This window comes from Narcine bancroftii, chromosome 1 (genome assembly GCF_036971445.1).
Source record: "Narcine bancroftii isolate sNarBan1 chromosome 1, sNarBan1.hap1, whole genome shotgun sequence".
In the NCBI taxonomy this organism is placed as follows: Eukaryota; Metazoa; Chordata; class Chondrichthyes; order Torpediniformes; family Narcinidae; genus Narcine; species Narcine bancroftii.
In genome coordinates this window covers 72,768,983-72,788,878 of record NC_091469.1, presented here as the reverse complement: position 1 = coordinate 72,788,878, position 19,896 = coordinate 72,768,983, and the positions used below count along the sequence as shown (strand labels likewise).

The 19,896-nt window shown below is 42.4% G+C and overlaps 1 protein-coding gene across 2 annotated transcripts in view; it reads right to left on the bottom strand.

Annotated features, from left to right (window-relative positions):
• Positions 1–558: 558 nt before the first annotated feature.
• Positions 559–19,896, bottom strand: part of LOC138759605 (uncharacterized) — a 75,409-nt gene continuing 56,071 nt past the window's right edge. For both annotated transcript variants that reach the window (XM_069930333.1, XM_069930328.1), the window contains 2 exons: positions 15,090–15,240; positions 559–646 (listed from right to left, as the gene is read on the bottom strand). In XM_069930333.1, the coding sequence (XP_069786434.1) occupies positions 645–646; positions 15,090–15,240 (153 nt within the window). In that variant the 3' untranslated portion in view covers positions 559–644. The remainder of the gene's footprint in view (positions 647–15,089; positions 15,241–19,896) is intronic.

The following is a 19,896-nucleotide window of genomic DNA, read 5'->3' as shown; positions in this document are numbered from 1 at the left end:
CGGAACTGATAAAGACTCTTTGTAAAGCAAATATTCAACTTAAAAGAGACATACCTGGACCAGAAATGTAATCTGCAACCAGAGACATGCTCAGGTGCTCCCTCACAATGGGACTTGCATGCACAACAAAAACACGAATCGATGAAAGTTAACAAAATGACCAAATGAACACTATATGTTGTGTGTCATTGGATATAATGGTACATGAGAAGACTCAAAGGACTAAATAGGCTATTTCTTCCCCTGTGTCTTATGGTATTTGTTATGCTTCTGTGGCAATGTATCAGACCAAGAAAGAACCCAGAGGAAAATAATGGGGCCCACAATTCACATATTAACTTCACAATCTACTTTAACCAGTTTTTTCCACATGAATGTTATGAGAGAATGAACATGAACAACATGTTACTTGATTGAATTGAAATTGATCACAAAAATTTTATTTCCAGCAGAGTTCACAATTCACCAACAACACAAAACAAAGCACATACCATGAAGAAGCCTGAGCGAGAGCTACAATTCCTTTATCAGTAGCAGCTGTCCATCTGACATCCACAGAATTTAACTTGTGACAAAATGCACTTGCATGGAGAAGAATTGAGTCCCCTGTCAGCTTGGGTCCACTGCAGCATGTAACATATAGTTCCTGTGTATTGGTAAATGGTGCTTTTAAAAGAGCAGCCAAAATCAACAGAATATACAAGATTTTCATGATTCAATGTATTGAAAAAAATTTGTATGGATTTGCTAACATTAAACGTACATTGTTTTATAAGACAAAACTAATATACAAAGTGTGATGAAATCACTATTGTATATATTTACCATATGTAAATGTCATGACCTTTCCTGGTTGACCCTCTCTCACTGGCCGGCTCATGATTCCTCCCCCTTTATTCCCCATAAAGGATGTTATGCCACAAGCCTGCCCCCAGTTTGAGTCTGGGTCAGTGTAAGCAAGCAACATAGTCCATCTCTTGTAAATAAAGCTTTCAGTCTTAGCAACTTCAGTCTTTGTGTAATTGATCATGCATCACAAAATTGTGTTCAACATGCCTGCCTCATACTAATTACTCTGAATGGACATAATCTGGGAAGCATGTTCTGAGGAAGAATAAAGGTAAATTGCATACTTTTGCTTTCCTGGATGCTGATTGTGTTAATAGTTGATGTTTCATTCTGATATTGCTTTATATATTTGCAGAAATTAAGGATTGTTGAGGAACAAGGGGGACAAATTTCCTTCATCATTTAAGGAAGTGGAGGCATGAGTGTGGTTTCTTGTCTGCTGTGTTAACATAGTCATTCCAGGCCAGGTCATTGGAAATCTTAACTCCCAGGGAACTTGAAACAATCTTCTCTTTCCACTTCAGCATCATTGATGTGGACAGGGAAGTGGGCTCCACCCCTTCTCATGAAATTTATGATCAGGTATACAAGAAAGTCTGCACCTCCTGGGGATTAAATGCAATACACAAACGTGCAGGAGAAATCAGCAGGTCATGTGGAATATGAGGAAGAACCCCTCAACAGGGCTCTCATGCTACCTTTGCGATGTGCAAGCTGACTTTTTTCATTCTAACTCTGTACTCTTACTTTGTATGGTTGAATACATATTTATGATGAATTTCTAGACTCTTCATGGAAGATCCCTTCTCATGGTACCAGGTACAAGTGGTAATAAAATTGAACTAATGCTATGATTCCAAGGTTTTTTTTTTTAAATTTTAGCAGTTGTTCAATTTTCAAAAGTTCACAGAAACCCTGTGCCATTTACCAAGAACATTTGGTTGAATTCAGTCTTCTATTTAACCTATTCTTCCCATAGATGGCTCAATCGACATTACCCTCAGATCACAGCATGATTGAGAGAAAGTACAAAAGGCACAGAGGGTAAGGTAAGTGAGAATATGTTGAAGGGCTGTCAGCAAGAAGTCGTGCCTACCCTGGGTGTTTAAGGAAATATTTTCCCAGCCGAAACTCAATATTTCAATGAGGACCTACTGAACTCTGCCATGTGCTGCTGAGAACCACATTGGCCATCAGGTTGACCATAGCAGTGGGGGTTACAATTACAGCTCATAATATTTCAAATTTAACAAACACTTCATCAGGAGACTCTCTCCATTCAAGGGAGCTGTCTCTATTTCATTGTCCCTTTCCAGAAATTGGTGAGGAGAAAAATCATGCTGTTTTGTCAGGTCAGGATTTCAGACCACCATTTATTCTGCATGCACATCACTTTGGGGGGTGTCTGCCTGTCAATCCAGTCCTTCAAAAGAAGTGAGAGCATCACTGGTGACGTTGGTGCACAGCTCACATATATTTTGCTAGTCTTTTGGGATCAAGTATTTTATTAAATTTGTGCCAAGGTGGATAATGAGGCCATTGAGCGAACCATAGACACATCCACAAGATAAGGCAGGAGGGTAGTTAGTTTGTGAGATGTTACATTTCCTTCTGCTGCTCCTCTCTGTGCCTGCAAAGCATCAGCTCAAAGTTCCCAATAATGTCCCAAATACTCCTCCCCAACTTTGAGCAGAGGACAAAAAATTCACAGAGTATTACAATTCTTTGAGAAGGCTAAAAACATCCTTGAATCATTTTCTCTGTTCACCTTATAATCTCTTCCGATTCAAATTCCAGAACAGTGCATCTGTTACAAGAGTCTGGCACCAGGCACATGAATGACATGGCCTGCCTCGACATAACTGAGTGCATATAGCTGAAGTCTCAATGCTAAGGAATTTGGACAGGGAGAAGCACTAATATTGGTTGGTTTATCTTTCCAGTTAGTTTAGATGTTTATGGTAGGTTTCCCATGACAAAGAGGCCATTGTTTCTGGAAGACCATGAGTTCTGTGCAAGGTCTGAGGTTTTGAACTTCATATGCCCATTTCTTCAATTGATCAAAAGCTGGCATGTTGAAATGATAATCAATGTCCATCTTTTCTAGAAGAAACTCTTAATGATGGGAAATGATATGCTGAGAAAATAATATTCTTGTTGAAATACTTGATGTTTCTATTGTTTTAGTCATAAATGATTGTAACATTCCAGCACTGTTGAACTGTTTCTTCATTTAGGACATAGCTTTGTTCTAAAGAAACAACTTACACAGATGCAGCAGCTGCTGGCATTGCTATTGGTGTCAATGAATGAGTGCATCAGCAATTAAGTGCTGAGAGCACTCCCTGTCAGAGTAAGCATTCTCTATCAACGCAGAAAAATGTTTGAGCTGTCTTCCTGAGGTCCGAAGCTACCTTGTCAAGTCTCACATTATAAGCAAACAGTCCCTGCAAGATAAGCACAAAATGTAGGTTCCACCCAAAAATTAATTTAGGCCAGTAACTGATGAGTGCCTCTGTAACATGATTAGGTGTAGGACTAATCCTGGGAAAATAATTCCATGTTTTTCGATGCCCATTTGAGGACCAGCTACCACCTTCAGCTCTCAAGGGAATGCAGTTGAACATCAAAATTTGTCGTTGCTAATCAGTTTACACTTCCTTGCAAAGATAAAATGATTATGTTGCTTCTTAAAAAAACCAGAAGTTATTATTTCCTAGTATCGAATCCACGCTGCTGAAGATCCAACTGCGCTGGGTAGGTCACGTCTCCAGAATGGAGGTCCATCGCCTTCCCAAGATCGTGTTATATGGCGAGCTCTCCACTGGCCACCGTGACAGAGGTGCACCAAAGAAGAGGTACAAGGACTGCCTAAAGAAATCTCTTGGTGCCTGCCACATTGACCATCGCCAGTGGGCTGATATCGCCTCAAACCGTGCATCTTGGCGTCTCACAGTTCGGCGGGCAGCAACCTCCTTTGAAGAAGAACGCAGAGCCCACCTCCCTGTCAAAAGACAAAGGAGGAAAAACCCAACACCCAACCCCAACCCACCAATTTTTCCCTGCAACCGCTGCAACCGTGTCTGCCTGTCCTGCATCGGACTTGTCAGCCACAAACGAGCCTGCAGCTGACGTGGAGATTACCCCTCCATAAATCTTCGTCCGCGAAGCCAAGCTAAAGAAAAAATATTGTAGGCTACTTTGGCTGGCTATATAAGCAAGGCTTACCTTTACAGTGAGCTTTAGTGTGATTGTAAGGGCATCCCCTGGTGCTGATTTTGCATCCAATTAATTGGACAGGAGATAGTTGCCAGTTTTCTCCATGTGGTGAGGGCAAGTGCAAAAGGAAAAGTTCATCAGCAGACCAAAGGGATATAATTTTATGAAATTTGCTTCATGCTATGCATCTGTTTGCATGAAATAAGAGGTTAATCTCCTAGCTATTACTGACATTTTCACTGAACCAAATGAGAAAATGGGCTTTACTCTCAATATCCACAAAACAAAGGTCCATATTTAACTTATCAGGACAGCACTGTTGGCATAGCAGTTAGAGAACATATTTATAGCACCAGCTTTCTTTAAAAAGTTTGTACGTTCTCTGCTTGACTGTGTCGGTTTTCCCTGGGGGCTCCAGTTTCCTCCTACCCTTCAAAATATACCGGGGGTGTAGGTTAATTGGACAGTAATACGATTAGCCATGATCACTCAGTTATAAAGAAGTAAACACTAACAGTAAAACTAATTTCAGAAAGTCCAATGTGCATGTGCAAAGCTGTACTTGTGCACAATGACCTCCAGCCTGCAGATGTCCTTATTAAACCAGAGGGTACAACTTCTTAAGATGTAACCAAATAATAATAAAAATAGAGCACTAAGGCAATGCAGAACACCCATACACCCACCCCCGTTCTTCTCTAGTCCCACCCAACTAAGGCTTTTGAATAGGCCAACAGCGCACTAATTAATTCTAGAAACCCATTATCTTCCATTTGAGATTAGGTGTTCCTGCTCTAAAGCAAAATAATTAAAATTCCCCCACAGCTACTCATAGCACCCCAAAATAAGATATGTTTAGTCTAAATCACAGAATATGTTAAAAAGAGATGAAAAACTTCTCAAAGTTTTCTTTTAAATGTATTACAAAATAAGATATTTTATCCCGTTTTGGTAAAACAATCTTCACTGTAAATACAACCGAAGTTTTGTGGTGGCGCACATCGCTCATGATGAAATGGCCCCGCTTGTATCGCCGCGCCAGCGGGGCAGCTGCAGGAAGATGGCACCATCGGGGTACCTCAGTACCTTGTGGCTTAGGCCAAAGCGCATGCCTCAGGCAAACGTAATGACATCACCCCCAGCACAGGGAAACGACCCAGCCAGCCGTCGTCGATGGCTGCGACGGCTGGCCACACTAACAGCCTCCTGCATGTGATCAATAAGACCAGTGGCCTACATTTCCTGGTAGACACTGGAGCAGAGCTGGGTGTGCTTTCCCTGACCGCCCTCGAGACCCGCACCTGAGCACGAGGCCCAACACTATGGGCAGCCATTGGATTCTCCATCAAGACCTTCGGCACACATAGCGTCCAGATCCAGATTGGCAAGGACAGATTTCGCTGGAGTTCAAACTGGCCACAGTGGGCACAGTGCTGCTGGGAGCTGATTACCTCTGGGCGCACAGCCTGTTGGTGGACATCAAAGGCAAGCAGTTGGTGCATGCCCACATGTTCCAATCCACCCGTCTCAATTCCACAAACACGTGCGACCCGGGAATAGTTTCCATTAGCACCCCCAAGGATGTGTGCTCTCGCATACTCAATGAATTTCCCGCCATCCTGCAGCCACAGTTCACTTTCTCCATGCCCAACATGGCGTCCGCCACATTTCGACCCATGGCCCCCCTCCATGCGAAAGCCAGACGTTATCCCCCCCAAGAAGCTACAACTGGAAAAGGAGTCCTCCCGACTCCAGGACCGATATCCTATCCCGCATATACAGGACTTTACAGCCAACTTGCATGGAACCCAAGTGTTATTGAAGTTTGACCTGGTACGGGGGTACCATCAAATCCCGGACCACCCTGATGATATTGGCAAGACAGCCATCATCACCCCTTTTGGCCTATTCGAGTTTCTGCGGATGTTGGCCTTAAAAACGCGGCCCAGACCTGGATTTCATGTTTATCTATCTCGATGACATTCTCCTCACCAGTCATGACCACGATGAACACAAAGTCCGTCTCTGTGCAATATTTGCTCACCTGACAGAGTTTGGCCTCACCGTCAATGTGATTAAGTGCCAGTTCGGCAAGGAGTCTCTGCAGTTCCTGGGCCATACCATCTCTGAGGATGGGGCCGCCCCATCTCCAGAGAAGGTTGCAGCCATACGCCAGTTTCCGAAGCCTGACACCCTCAAGGGTCTACAGGAATTCAACGGGATGGTCAACTTCTACAACTGTTTCATCCCGGGGTGGCTCACATCATGCGGCCATTGTTCGCACTGATCGCCGCCTAAAGAAAGGCCCTGGAGTGGACGGAGGAGGCTGAGAGCGCTTTCACCACAACGAAGGACTCCCTCGTGAGCACAACCCTTCTGACCCACCTACAGCCCGATGCCCAATCTGCACTCTCAGTGGACGCTTTGGCCACGAACATCGGAGGCATCCTGGAGCAACTGGTCAATGGCCAGTGGCACCCACTTGCATTCTTCAGCAAGCACCTCCGCTCTCCGGAACTAAAATACAGCCCCTTCAACAGGGAACTCCTGGCCATGTGTCTTTTCATCAGGCACATCCGGTACTTCCTGGAGGGTAGGCCGTTCATGCTTTTCACCGACCACAAACCACTCACTCAGACCCTCACCACATCCAAAGACCCCTGGTCGGCGCGCCACGAGCGACATCTGTCCTATGTATCGGAGTTCACCACTAATATCCAACATCGAGCGGGTAAGGACAATGTTGTTGCAGACGTGCTAACAAGGCCCACCATTCATAGCCTGCCCCTAGCCCGGACTATGCACAGCTAGAGCAAGTGCAGAATGGGGAACGAAGAAACACAGGCCTTCCGTCCCGCCATCATGGGCCTCTGTCTCAAGGACTTTAAACTGCCGGACAGCCCCAACACACTGCTCTGCGACATCTCCACCAGCTTGCCGTGCCCGGTAGTTCCACCACAATGGAGGCTGCAGGTTTTCAGCATGGTTCACGACTTGCCTCACCCCTTGGTCAAGACCTCAGTGTGCATGGTAGCAGAACGATTCATGTGGCACAGACTCAAGAAACAAGTAGCACAGATGGCGAGAAACTGCACACAGTGCCAGGCTTCTAAAGTCCAGCACCATGTTAAGGCTCTGGTGCAGCAGTTTGATCCCCCCAACCAAAAGGTTCGAGCATATCCACAGCGACATCGTGGGCCCCCTTCTGGTGTCCATGGACGCCCGCTACTTGTTGACTGTCGTCAACCACACAACGAGGTGGCCAGAAGCTGTGCCACTGAAAGACACTTCCGCTGAGTCCTGTGCCAGAAATCTGCTCACCCACTGGATCACCAGGTTCGGTGTTCCGACATACATGACCAGCGACAGGGGTGCCCAGTTCACATCAGCCCTCTGATCACAGCTGGCGCACCTCTTGGGCATTAAGTTCCACCATACCACTGTGTACCATCCCCAGGCCAATGGTCTAATGGAGTGTTTCCACCGGCACCTGAAGTCAGCTCTCATGGCATGCCTCACTGGCCCCAACTGGATGGACGAATTGCCCTGTTACTGCTTGGCATCAGAACGGATCCGAAGGAAGACCTACAGGTATCGTTCGCAAAGCTGATCTACGGCGGACCACTGTCATTACCCAGGGAGTTTTTTGGCCCAAGCATTGGTTCTGCGACCAAGAATCAGACCCTACTGGCAAACCTGCGGGACAAGTTTGCCTCATTTGTGCCCCCACCACCGACCCACCATGGCAGCCGCCTGACTTGCATTTCCAAAGAACTGGTCATGACAGACTTCATTTGCATCCGGCAAGGCCCACACCCCGTGCCCCTATGAGGGCCCCTACAAAGTCCTGAAATATTCAGGTAAGACATTCACTTTGGACATTGGGGGCAAGGAGGAGATATTCACAGTTGACAGACTCAAGGCGGCACTCTTGAACCTTAGCCAGCTAGAACTGACAGCCCAACCAAAATGACGAGGTCGGCCGCTGAAGTAAGGCAGTTCTGTGGGGGGGGGGGGTTGTGTGGCGGCGCACATCTCTCATGGCGAACTGACCCCGCTTGTATCATCGCGCCGGCAGGGCAGTCACGGGAAGATGGCGCCATCAGGGGACCTCAGTGCCTCGTGGCTTAGGCCAAAGCATGCGCCTCGAGGAAACATGATGACATCACCCCCAGCACTGGGGTGGAGCTCACGCCACCCTTAAAGGGTGCATGCGAAGTTTGAATAAACCAGTTCAACTGAAACCCCTCAGCGTCCTGTGGTGTGTTTCAGAGTTGGTAGCTGCCGCTACAGTTTGTCATATTCTTTTCTTTTAATCACTCCAAATTCAATCAATTCCCAATAACAATGCTTTCCCTGTGAAACCCTTTAAAAACAAATGAATGTACCCTTAACATGTGCAAATTCAATCATTGGTTCAAAAGAGAATGCCATTCAGTAACTAGAGCGGGAAGGTTACGAGTATACTCCTGAGATTTCTCCACTGAACCAATCCATTTGGAAGAGAGATGCAAAGTCTTGCTGGAAACAGCTGTGAAGGCTTACACCCACTTGTACAGCTCCGACATAACTTCCCCTGTAGATGGCCCGCTGCTTCATAACTTCAGGAGAGTAATCTTCAACAATTCTAAATTGTTTGCCTTAATATTGCAGTGTACCTTTCCAATGGACTTCACGAATCAGCTGATAGAGATATAGGTATATAACTACCGAACGTGGTTTTTGCCCCGGTTTAGGCTTGGGCAATAGTGAGTGATATGCTCTGTCAAGCTTCAGTGGTGTCAGAAATATGTCAACCCAAACACCAGAGAAAAACTTGGGAAGCGTATACAGCAATAAAAAGCTTTGATTTCTTCAACTGCTTCAGAGAAGCCCTCAGTAATCAGGTTTGCCTGTGGATTAGCCGGAGTTTCTTGTTTCTTTCCAATTTTTCCCTTTCTTTCACTATTTCCAATTCTTGTATCGATTTCAAACACAGAATATGAAATTCAACACCACTTCGAAAGTTTTTAAAAAGTAAACAGGGAGAAAAAAGAATGCTGAAGGTATGGAGCTGTGATAGAGTTGCCTACTCCATATTACACTCTAACTGGAAGTACTTTCTCCTCCCTTTTTATTTGGATGTTTGATTTGCAAGTCTGGCTCAAGAAGATGCCAGAAACATTGATGGCAAGAAAGTTTTACTATGGAAATAACAGTCTATTCACCCAAAATCTACAGCAAACTACAAAAATGTGTGTAAGTGTATGAAGGACTCTTTAAATAATGCTGCTGCCCAGTGTGGCTAAAAAATGCTTCTGTAATAATTAACCAACAATGTCTGATTTGGAACAATTTCTGCCAGCAAGGCTCTAAAGGAATATTACTCACTGTATTAAGTATTTTATGATGAATAAACCTAAAAATATCTTCAGCTCACATGACCGTAGACTAAACTAAAAATTAAACTATATACCATGTCTAGCCTACCTCACCATCATCAATTTTCTTCAAACAAAGGCATTCATATACTTTTATTTAATGTATACATTCAATGTATATGACCTATTTAAATTTGCCTTTCCAAAATGTAGCACCTCACATTTATCTGTATTAAATTCCATCAGCCATTTCTCAGCCCACACCTCCAGCCTTCCTAAATCACCTTTTAATCTACGGTAATCTACCTCACTGTCCACAACACCACCAATCTTTGTGTCATCCGCAAACTTGCTTATCCAATTCTCCACCCCTACATCCAGATCGTTAATATATATAACAAATAATAGTGGACCCAGGACCGAACCCTGAGGAACTCCACTAGTCACCGGCTTCCAATTGGACAAACAATTTTCTACCACTACTCTCTGACACCTCCCATCCAACCACTGCTGAATCCATTTCACTACCTCTTTATTTATACCTAATGCCTCCACCTTTTTTCCTAACCTCCTGTGGGGAACTTTGTCAAAAGCTTTACTAAAGTCCAAATAGACAACATCCACAGCTTTCCCTTCATCAACCTTTTTTGTAACCCCCTCGAAGAACTCAATCAGGTTTGTCACACACAACCAGATTTTCAATCTCTATCCTATATTCTGACTCAGCCAACAACAAGTGTCAGCAAATTTCTAGATTGCATTAGAGTTATTCACTTTTGTTTATGGGATTTTCTGTGCTTTGTAAGCATTGCATTTCTATAGAGAACCAAAAGGAATTCCTTTCCTTCAGAATCTAGGAAATATGTGACCAGAGGCATTTAGTGAAGCAGCTCGATGCTTGATTACACTGAGTGTAATGCCTGAGTGCAAAAGTGGCGTCTTTATTCAATTGAGCAGAACATGTTACTGCAGATGCAGTTTGCATCGATGTATCAAATGGAGGGGAGGCTGGTGCCCTAAGAGTATCCTCCTTACTATCAACACCACCATCAATTTTCCTGTCATTTGCAAACTTACCTCCTACATTCACATTTGTCATTAATGGATATAACAAACAGCTGGGGTCCCAGTACTGATCTCTGAGGTACCCTGCTAGTCACAGATTTCCAATCACAAAAGCTACCTATGATCATCATCCACTATGTCCTAATACAAATCCAAATTTCAACCAATCCTGCATGTGGGTTTTTGTCAAAGATCTTAGTGAAGCTTGTGCAAATTTCAGATTTATTGCCAGAGTGCACACATTACATCACATACAACCCTAAGATTCCTTTTTCTTGTGGGTGCAACAGAATTACCACTTAATGGCAGTGCAAAAAATAAACTGTACTCAGTGTAAAATGTAAACAAATAAAAGAACTGTAATAGATAATGAATGTAAACAAACTGACTGCGCGATAAAGAGAGGACAAAGAAAATCAATCTATAAAGTGCACAATTAAGAGTCCTTAAATGAGTCTCTGATGACTTTGTCATTGAGGATTCTGATGGTGGAGGGGTAGCAGCTATTCCTGAACCTGGTGGTGCAAATCTTGTGGCACCCGTACCTCTTTCCTGATGGCAGCAGTGAGAACAGAGCGTGTGCTAGGTAGTGTAGATCTTTGATAATTGTTGCTTCCCTCCAACGGCAGCATTCCCTGTAGATGTACTTAATAGTGGGGAGGGTTTTGCCTGTAATATCCTGGGCTGTGTCCACTACCTTATGGAGGGCTTTGCACTCAGGGGTATTGGTGTTCCCATGCTAGACTGTGATGCAGCTGGTCAGCACACTTTCCGCCACACCTCTGTAGAAATTTGCCAGGGTTTCTGGTGTCATACCAAATCTCTGCAAGTTCCTGAGTAAGTAGAGGCGTTGATGTGCTTTCTTCACGATGCCATGATGTGTTGGATCCAAGAAAGATCTTCCAAGCTGATGACTCCCAAAAATTTGAATTTGTTCACCCTCTCCACCTCTAATCCCACAATGCACACTGGAATGTACACTTCTGGCTTTCCTTTCCTGAACTCAACAATCAGCTCCTTAATTTTGATGACCTCGAGTACAAGGTTATTGTTGGTGCACCATTCAGCCAAGTTTTTAATCTCCATCCTGTATGCTGGCTTATTCCCTTCCTACATATAACCCACTATCATGGTATCATCGGCAAATTTGTAGTTGGTGTTATTGTCATTCCGAGCTACACAGTATTAGGTGTAAAGTAAGTAGAGCAGGGGGCTAAGAACACAGCCCTGTGGTGCTCTGGTACTGATGGAGATTGTGGAGGAGAAGTTCTTACCAATCTTCACTGATTGTGGTCTGGAGGTGAGGAAATCCATGATCCAATTATGCAGTGGGGTGTAAACTCCCAAGCCTTGGAGTTTGCTGATCAGTTTTGAGGGGATGATGGTGTTAAATGCCGAACTGTAGTCGATAAAGAGCATCCTGATGTATTAATCTTTGCTGTCCAAGTGTTCCAGGGCTTTGTGTAGACCATATCAACTGCATTGCCCTCATGATTATATTCAGTTACCTCCTCAAAAGCAATTAAATTAGTTAGGCAGGATCTTCCACCATAAATTCACTCTGGCTATTGCTGTACAACCCCAGGCTTTCCAAGAACACTTTCATGCTGTCCTTCAGAATTTTTTCCCAATAATTTCTCTACCACTGCTATCAGATTAAGTGGCCTGTAATTACCTTTATTACCTGCCCTTCTTAAATAAAGGTTACAAGTTTCCTGTCTTCCAGTCATCTGGCAACTCACCTGTGGCAGGCAAAGATTAAAAACTGTCAGAGCACCTACAATTTACTCCTTTGCCTTTCAGATCGCCTAAGGATAACCATGGGGAGACGCGGATAATGTAGCAGTTAACGCAAATCTATTACAGCGCCAGCAACCCGTGTTCAAATCTGGCAATGTCTGAAACATTTGAATATTCTCCCCGTGTCTGTGTGAGATTCTTCCGGGTGCTCTAGTTTCCTCCCATCCTTCAAAAAAACATATGGGGGTTGAGGGTTAATAGGCGGTATTTTGGTGGAAGTGGACCAGAAGGTCCTGTTACCATGCTGTATGTCTAAAAATAAAATTTATCAAGCTCTGGGGATTTATACACCTGTATATCCATCACGACACACAGTGGCTCTGAAACTTCGGTAATACATCTTTACCTCCTGCGGACGCTGCAAGACCTACTGAGTTACTCCAGCATTTCTGTATTTTTACTGTAATCACTGTATCTGCACACTTTTATGTTTCACTCTCGTCATTATTTTAAAAGAACTTAACCACTGACATGACATCCATATGCCTACTTCATTCCATAAAATTAGATCTAATATTGTCTATTGGCACAAAAAAACTCTCCTGAGATCCATCAAATCAGTTCACATTAACATGATCCTGGTTAATATTGTAGAAGTTGAAATCTCCTATTATTAGAGCCTGATTGCTCTCACAGCTCTATGATTTGCCTACATATCTGCTCATTTGTCTTCTATAAACTATTGGAAGGTCAGTTGTATTATCACTTTGCCATCAAAGTGATCTTCATTTAGTTTTGAAACTCTGCCCTATGGCTTCATTTGAAAACCATATCTGATTATCATTCTTTCTATCCCCTCCCCTTTCATTAACTTACCTGAAGAGTTGTCATGGCTTTATCAGCATGCAATGCTGGCTCAATCAACATGGATGTTTCCCCTGTCTTATCCATCCCTCTCTGCAGAGTCTTCAACCTGAAATGTTAATTTTCTTTTCCCTTCACAGTGCACGTCCAATGTTTACTGTTTTTATAATTAAAGTGATTGGAACAACAAAGTACTATTGATATAAAGTGTACTTTAACACTTGTACACACTTCACAGCTTCCCAATGTAGACCATCACCTCTGAAGTATAAAAATGTAAATATTTACAAGGGTAGACACAGTTATAAATTCAACCAATAATAAATCTAGCCAATCTTCCAGTATACTTATACACTGAGATTTCTTCTTGCAAAGATATATTTGTCATTCCTAAATATGTATTCCACATTCCCACAATTCTGGAGGATCCCCTTTGCAAGTTGGTGATGTACCAGCCACTCAGACACAGGTCTCCTGTGCCAACTCACTATCTCCGATCCAGCAGTGGCTGCAATATAAAAACATCCAGCAACTTGCCTGCCCTATAGTTTAGGTTCTATGTTCACATACTAAATTGATCATGCAGATACATTTCAACTAAAGCTGCATTGTCTGTTTGCTGCCTTTCTCACTATTTAAAGGGACACACTGCTGTCAGAGGTAGTTCAGACTTGGAACAATCAGAACTGCCATCTTCTCAATGTTTTCCTCCCTCTAGCATCACAGAGATAACGTGAGCACTACACTTGTGATGAAATTATTTAATCTACTTTGACCTTAGTCATTTGCAAATGCCCTTGGGCACCCCTTAATACCTCAAACAGTTTCATCAACAGGCAAGTTACCCCCTTCCCCACTTAACAACATAAGATTTAACTTCTTATGGTGAATGAAATGCTATCAGGAAGCACAAATGACTCAGTTGTCTTGAAGAGCCCACTTCACCAGGTATATTCAATGGTCAGAAGGATGGCTCCTGCAGAACAAGGGTACTTACAGCTTTCCAGATTCTGCAAATCAGTGCACTCACCACTCACAACAGCTGAGCATGGATATTAGCGGAGCCATGCAAGAGCAGAGGACACAAACATTAGCTGTGTATGATATGTAAGGCAGAAGGTGCTCTCTAATTAAGAGTTTCATAGAAAATGTGTAAAATTGTTCCCATTGCAAACCAAATGAGTCTCTTCACAAAATGATCAACAACATGTTACACAAATCAGGAGGGGGTGGGCTCCAGATAACATCTTACCCCACATCTTATTTGCAGAACCTTTTGTACTGATGTTATTACATGAATGAATTAATCCCTGCTCCAGGTACTTTAATGGCTTGCTACAACATCTCTACATTTTATGTAGAGTGACACTTCAATTACAGAATACAACCTTTACAAAATATCTGCTTGAAAGTGAGAATCTGTTGTACTGTTCATCAGAAGCATGGCAGATCTTCTATTTCAAAACAATTTTCATATCCTATCCTTTTGTTCCTTGATTTTTCTGATATCCCAAATTCCAATGTTCACAGTGTTGATATGAAATCAATAATCAAACCTCCAAAGTCCTCTGGAAAAGAGAATTCTGAAGATTTGCCATGCTTCAAGTGAAGAAATCTCTCCTCATATGTCCAAATGTCCAACCCCTTATTTTGACACTTGGAGTCTTTCTTCACCAAGGAAAGCATCTGCATAATTTTGCAGTTGAGCTCCCTCTAAGAATTCTGTCCATTTCAATCAGATCACCTCTCATTCTTCTATACACTACAGAGGCCGAGCATACTCATTTTCTATCTTCACAGGAACTGACTGATGAATCTTTGATGCACTCTCTTTGAAATAACTACATCATTTTTCAGGTAAGAAACCAAAATTCCACATAGTACTTCAAGTGTGGTTGCACCAAAGTCATAGCATAAAAGATGAAAATATTCAAAATGACTGACATTAATACTTTTTAATTAATCTCCTTATGAAATTTAAAAAAAACTTACATAGCATTTCATCATTTGCCAGGCGGTAGAAGCAGTAACAGACCTGGGCAACTTGACAGAGGTCATGGTGTGGTAACAGAGTAAAAACTCTAATCCAGATCTCATCAGGCAGAAAAAGCCATGGTGAATGGTTATCATCTCCTTGGCAAATCTAGGTCAAGATAATGCAAATAGAAGAATGAGATCCATCCTTTATGTATGCATCTGTATAATGAAAATATATACACCACTTAAAATTTATTTGCTCAGCTCTACAGAGGCTATTCTGGAGTGAAATTGATTGTGGATATTTCTATCCACTGTGCCACTGAGAAAATGTACGCTTGTATCCAAAATGATATATCTGCCTCAGAACCCTAGCAACATAAATACCCATGCAATACTCCTTCAGAGCATTTCCTATAAAATCTAGTCATGTCATAGAGTCACAGAGACATAGCATGGGCTGCTTCATCTATGCCAAATGTTATGCCCATGTACGTCCCATTTACCTGCATTAGAACCATACAATTCTATGCTTTGCCTATTTAAATATCTAAATGCCTCAAATGTAATAATTGTACAAGGTATGTATCAGATTCCACTCCTTCCTCAGGCACTACATTTCAGGTATCAACCACTCTTTTTAAAATAACACCCCTCAAATTGTCTTTTAAATTCTCTCTTCTCACCAAATGCTCTCCTGTTTTTGTTAACCCATAGTGGGGGGGGGAAAAAAAGTTTGACTATCGACCTTTCTGTTCTTCTCATGATCTTATATCACTACTCAGCCTTCCATCTGGTCCAGCCTATCCAATCTCTCCCAATAACTAAAATTCTCCATTTCCAGGCAATATCCAGGAAACTCTCTCTAGCGCAATCACAAAACTGAACACAATACTCATTTCTTAATCATTGTTTTGTGAAGTTGCAACATAATGTCACACTCTTTCATTCAATGACTCATCCTATGAAGGTAAGAATGCTACATGCCTTCATCATTCTATTAACATGTCGTCACTTTCAAGAAACTGTGGTCTTGATCTCATAGGTCTGTCTGCTCATCAACATTCCTTCGTGCCCTCCCTTTTACTATATTTGTGTGACCCCTAAATTACTTCTGCATCACACCTTTTGTTGAGTACCTTCAGAACAATCATGTTTTTTTTTAATCTGCTGTTGCCTACAGCACTGCAATTCCTCAGAATTTTCTTCATTCACTGACCAACCATCGTACCAAACTTATACCCCAGCAACGTCCTGAAAAACTTCCCAAGTCTAGTTTGTCCAGTCACTTAATCACCCTTCCCCCAAATCTGCTCCCAAGGCTCTTCAGAGAACACTCAAGTTTTGGTTCTAATTCACAATATGAAGGCCCGACCCACTTGCATTTCCAATCTGAGCCTGATGCAACTTCTCTCCAAAGTTTTAACTGGGTTCTCAATCATTGGTCCTCTTTTACATAGATCTTAATCCTAACCCTACCCACAGACCTTTCTGACACTTGCAGAATTGCATGGATGGTGTAATGGACATTCAACAACACTAACACGTTGACCTTGTGTATTGGGCATTGGTGAATTATTTTTTGTTACAGACCCAGAACTGAAATGGTTACTGCCTTGATGGCTGACAATCTTGTAAAATAACATTTTTTTAATATTTTAATTTTTCCAAGACTCATATAGAATATTAATACATACATCATATAAATAAGTATTTTAAATTAAAGATCTCATATGATTGCCCAAATTTCACCTCCCTCCCCCAACTGCTAACATTTAAAAAAAATTGTCCAAAAAGGGGTGTTTGAGCTGCCTTCATTAATTGATCCATATCTTGATCTTCAGGAATTTAATGCTATTAACCTAATTATATTATTTAAACCTTTTTGGGGAGATAATCATATCCTTAAGCAGGTATGATTCAAAAAAAGTTGCCATATTTTAAAACATGTCATATTTCTTTCTAAGATTATAAGTTAAATTTTCCAGGGGGCACAATTTTGAACTTCCATATTCCAGTGAGTAATAAGTAGGGGGGAGTCGGACATCCATGTAACAGCTACACATCTCCTGACTCCTGCTGGTGTAATCTTCACAAACTGTATTTGATATTTTGTCAACTTTTGTGCAGATAACCATTAGATTGCTCAAGAAATATAGATCTGGTTTCAATGGAAAATCTACTTCTATAATTTTTGTCAAAATTTCTGCCAAGTCATTCCAAAAGGATCTTTCACGATTAGGCAGGTTGAATGTATAAATGTTCTAACCTCTATACTACACCTAAAACACAAATCCGGAATTTCAGATTTTAAACTGTGCAATTTTTGTGGTGCAAGGTATAATTAGTGCATAAAATTGTATTGTTCTGATCCATATCTGACATTAATAAATGATGTCATATTATCAGAGCACAATTTTGACCAATATTGTTCTTGAATCCTTTTCCCAAGTCCATCTCCCACCTCGATTTGTGCAAGCCTGGTTTTAGGCTATTGCTTTGCAATAGGAAATACATCTTGTAAAAGAATTTCCCCAGCACCAATAAATCACTGTGATGTAGTCACCATCTAGTGGATGACTGACACAGGTGTTTACTCTGAGCAATATGCCTGTGTGACCCAGATTTCAAATAAAATTTAAAAAAAACAGTTCAAATTTCATAGAATGCATGAACATAAAGATATACTGAAAAGCCTTTTCATACTTTTGCAATTGTCTCTTTTTCACATTGCCTCCTTTGAACACTGTTGTTACCAACTTCATGCATGAATGAGTGTTTCCCCTGCTAAGTTTATACAGACGTGCACTGTTATGTATGCACCTACACAATGAGGACTCAGAGATGTGGTGGTTTTTTTCATTCTTTAATACCATCAGACTAACATGGCTATTGACATACAGAGATATGTATGTGGTGGGGGGTGACATCATGACGTTGCTGTCACGATGTACAGCAGGGCAGGCTTATACACAACACTCTTTCTCCCCCCCACCCTCCCCACCCCTGTGCAATAAATGTTGAATGGGCCCCCTCTAACTACCATTACTACATCGGGCCCTTGACTACTAGTGAGAATTAGGGTACATATACTGAGTGATTATAATACAGAAAGGAACAATGATAATTATGGAACATAGTCCTTGAAGCACTCAGGTGGACTTCTTTCTCTCTTGGACCGCCTCGGCATGACATGCTGGACTGGTATTTGTTTGGGGTTGTTCAGGGTGGGACCCATTGATAGCCGGTTGACGGTGACTGCCGGCCTTCGCTGGCCTCCGGGGTTCTACGTGCTGGGCTACTAGTCACAGTTACTGAACTACCTGTCTCTGCCCCTCCTTCACTTGGCTCAAGGGGTTGGATTGCCATGGCAAGTCTGGTTCTATCTCCTCCAGGTGATAAGGTAGTTCGCGGACTTTAGTACAGACAATGGTCGCAATTGGGCAATGTGTTGCTTCCATAGTCTGTCTCCCACTGGAACAGAGTATGAGCAGGGGCTCCACCTTTGGAGGATCACCCCTACCATCCATGGGTCTTTGCATTGTCTATAATCTTGTGCCAATACTCTCTTGCCCACCTCTAGTGCTCTAGGTAAAGTTTGTGGCGATGTGGATTTTTCTAAACAGAGGCTCAAATTGGGGTGAACCACGGAATGTATTGTCCGCAGGCTGCAGCCCAACATCAATTCTGCTGTGGTGTGTTTTGTGGTAGAATGCAGTGTGTTTCTGTACCCCAATAGGAAACCTGCAATTTTGTGAGTCCAGGAAATGTTTAGAAGTTTCTTGGTTTTCATTGCCTTTTTGAATGTTTGCACAAAGCGTTCCACCTCCCCATTAGTACTTGGGTGATCGGATGCTGACAAAATATGTCTGATATTGTTGTCGCATATAAATTTTTTAAAAGGTTCTGATGTAAACTGTAGTCCATTGTCTGTGACCAATTCATAAGGTAATCTGTATGAGGTAAACATGGCCCTGTAGACATTAAATTGTAGAATCGGCTTTGGTGTTTTTCATATACAAAACTACTGGCCATTTGGAATGTATGTCCACCACTATAAGGAAAGTCTCTCCCAGGAATGGCCCCGCAAAGTCTACGTGAATCCGATGCCAGGGTCTGGAAGGCCATTTCCATGGATTGGCCTCGCCCTGCGGCATTTTTGGTTGCATTGACTAACATATTTTGAATTATCTCACTGTTATTTCAATGTTTCTGTCTATTGACGGCAACCAAACATTCATCCAGGCCAGCGCTGTCAATCGTTCCATTCCTGGATGGTTATGGTGCAGCTCTGATAATATGGAGCTTTGCCATTTGGCCGGGATAATTATACGGGTACCCCAAAGTAAACATCCTTCTTCAACTGATAGTTCATGGCGGCATGTGAAGTAAGTTTTCAGGTCTTTTGGTATGATCTCAGAATCTGGCCATCCATTAAGGATGAAGTACAAGACTGCTTAATGTTGCCTCCTTTTGGGTTTCTTTGCCGATCATCTGAGCTATAATGGACAGTTGTTGCAGTTGTTCTTGGTTGATGGCGGCTGCTTCTGTTGTCCATTTAATAATTTCTCCTTTTTGTTCAGTTTTGGGTAGTGGTAAGCATGATAAGGCATCCGCATGGCTGTTGAATGTTCCCGGTTTATGTTTTACCTGGTAGTTGTATGCGGCTAGTAGCATGGCCCATCTTTGAATTCTGGTTGCAGCTAATATTAGTATCCCTTTGTGGGGGCCCAGAATCAAACTTGGAAGTTTGGTGTCAGTGATTTGGGTGAAAGTTCTTCCATAGAGATATTAGTGGAATCTTTTTACTCCAAAAATTATT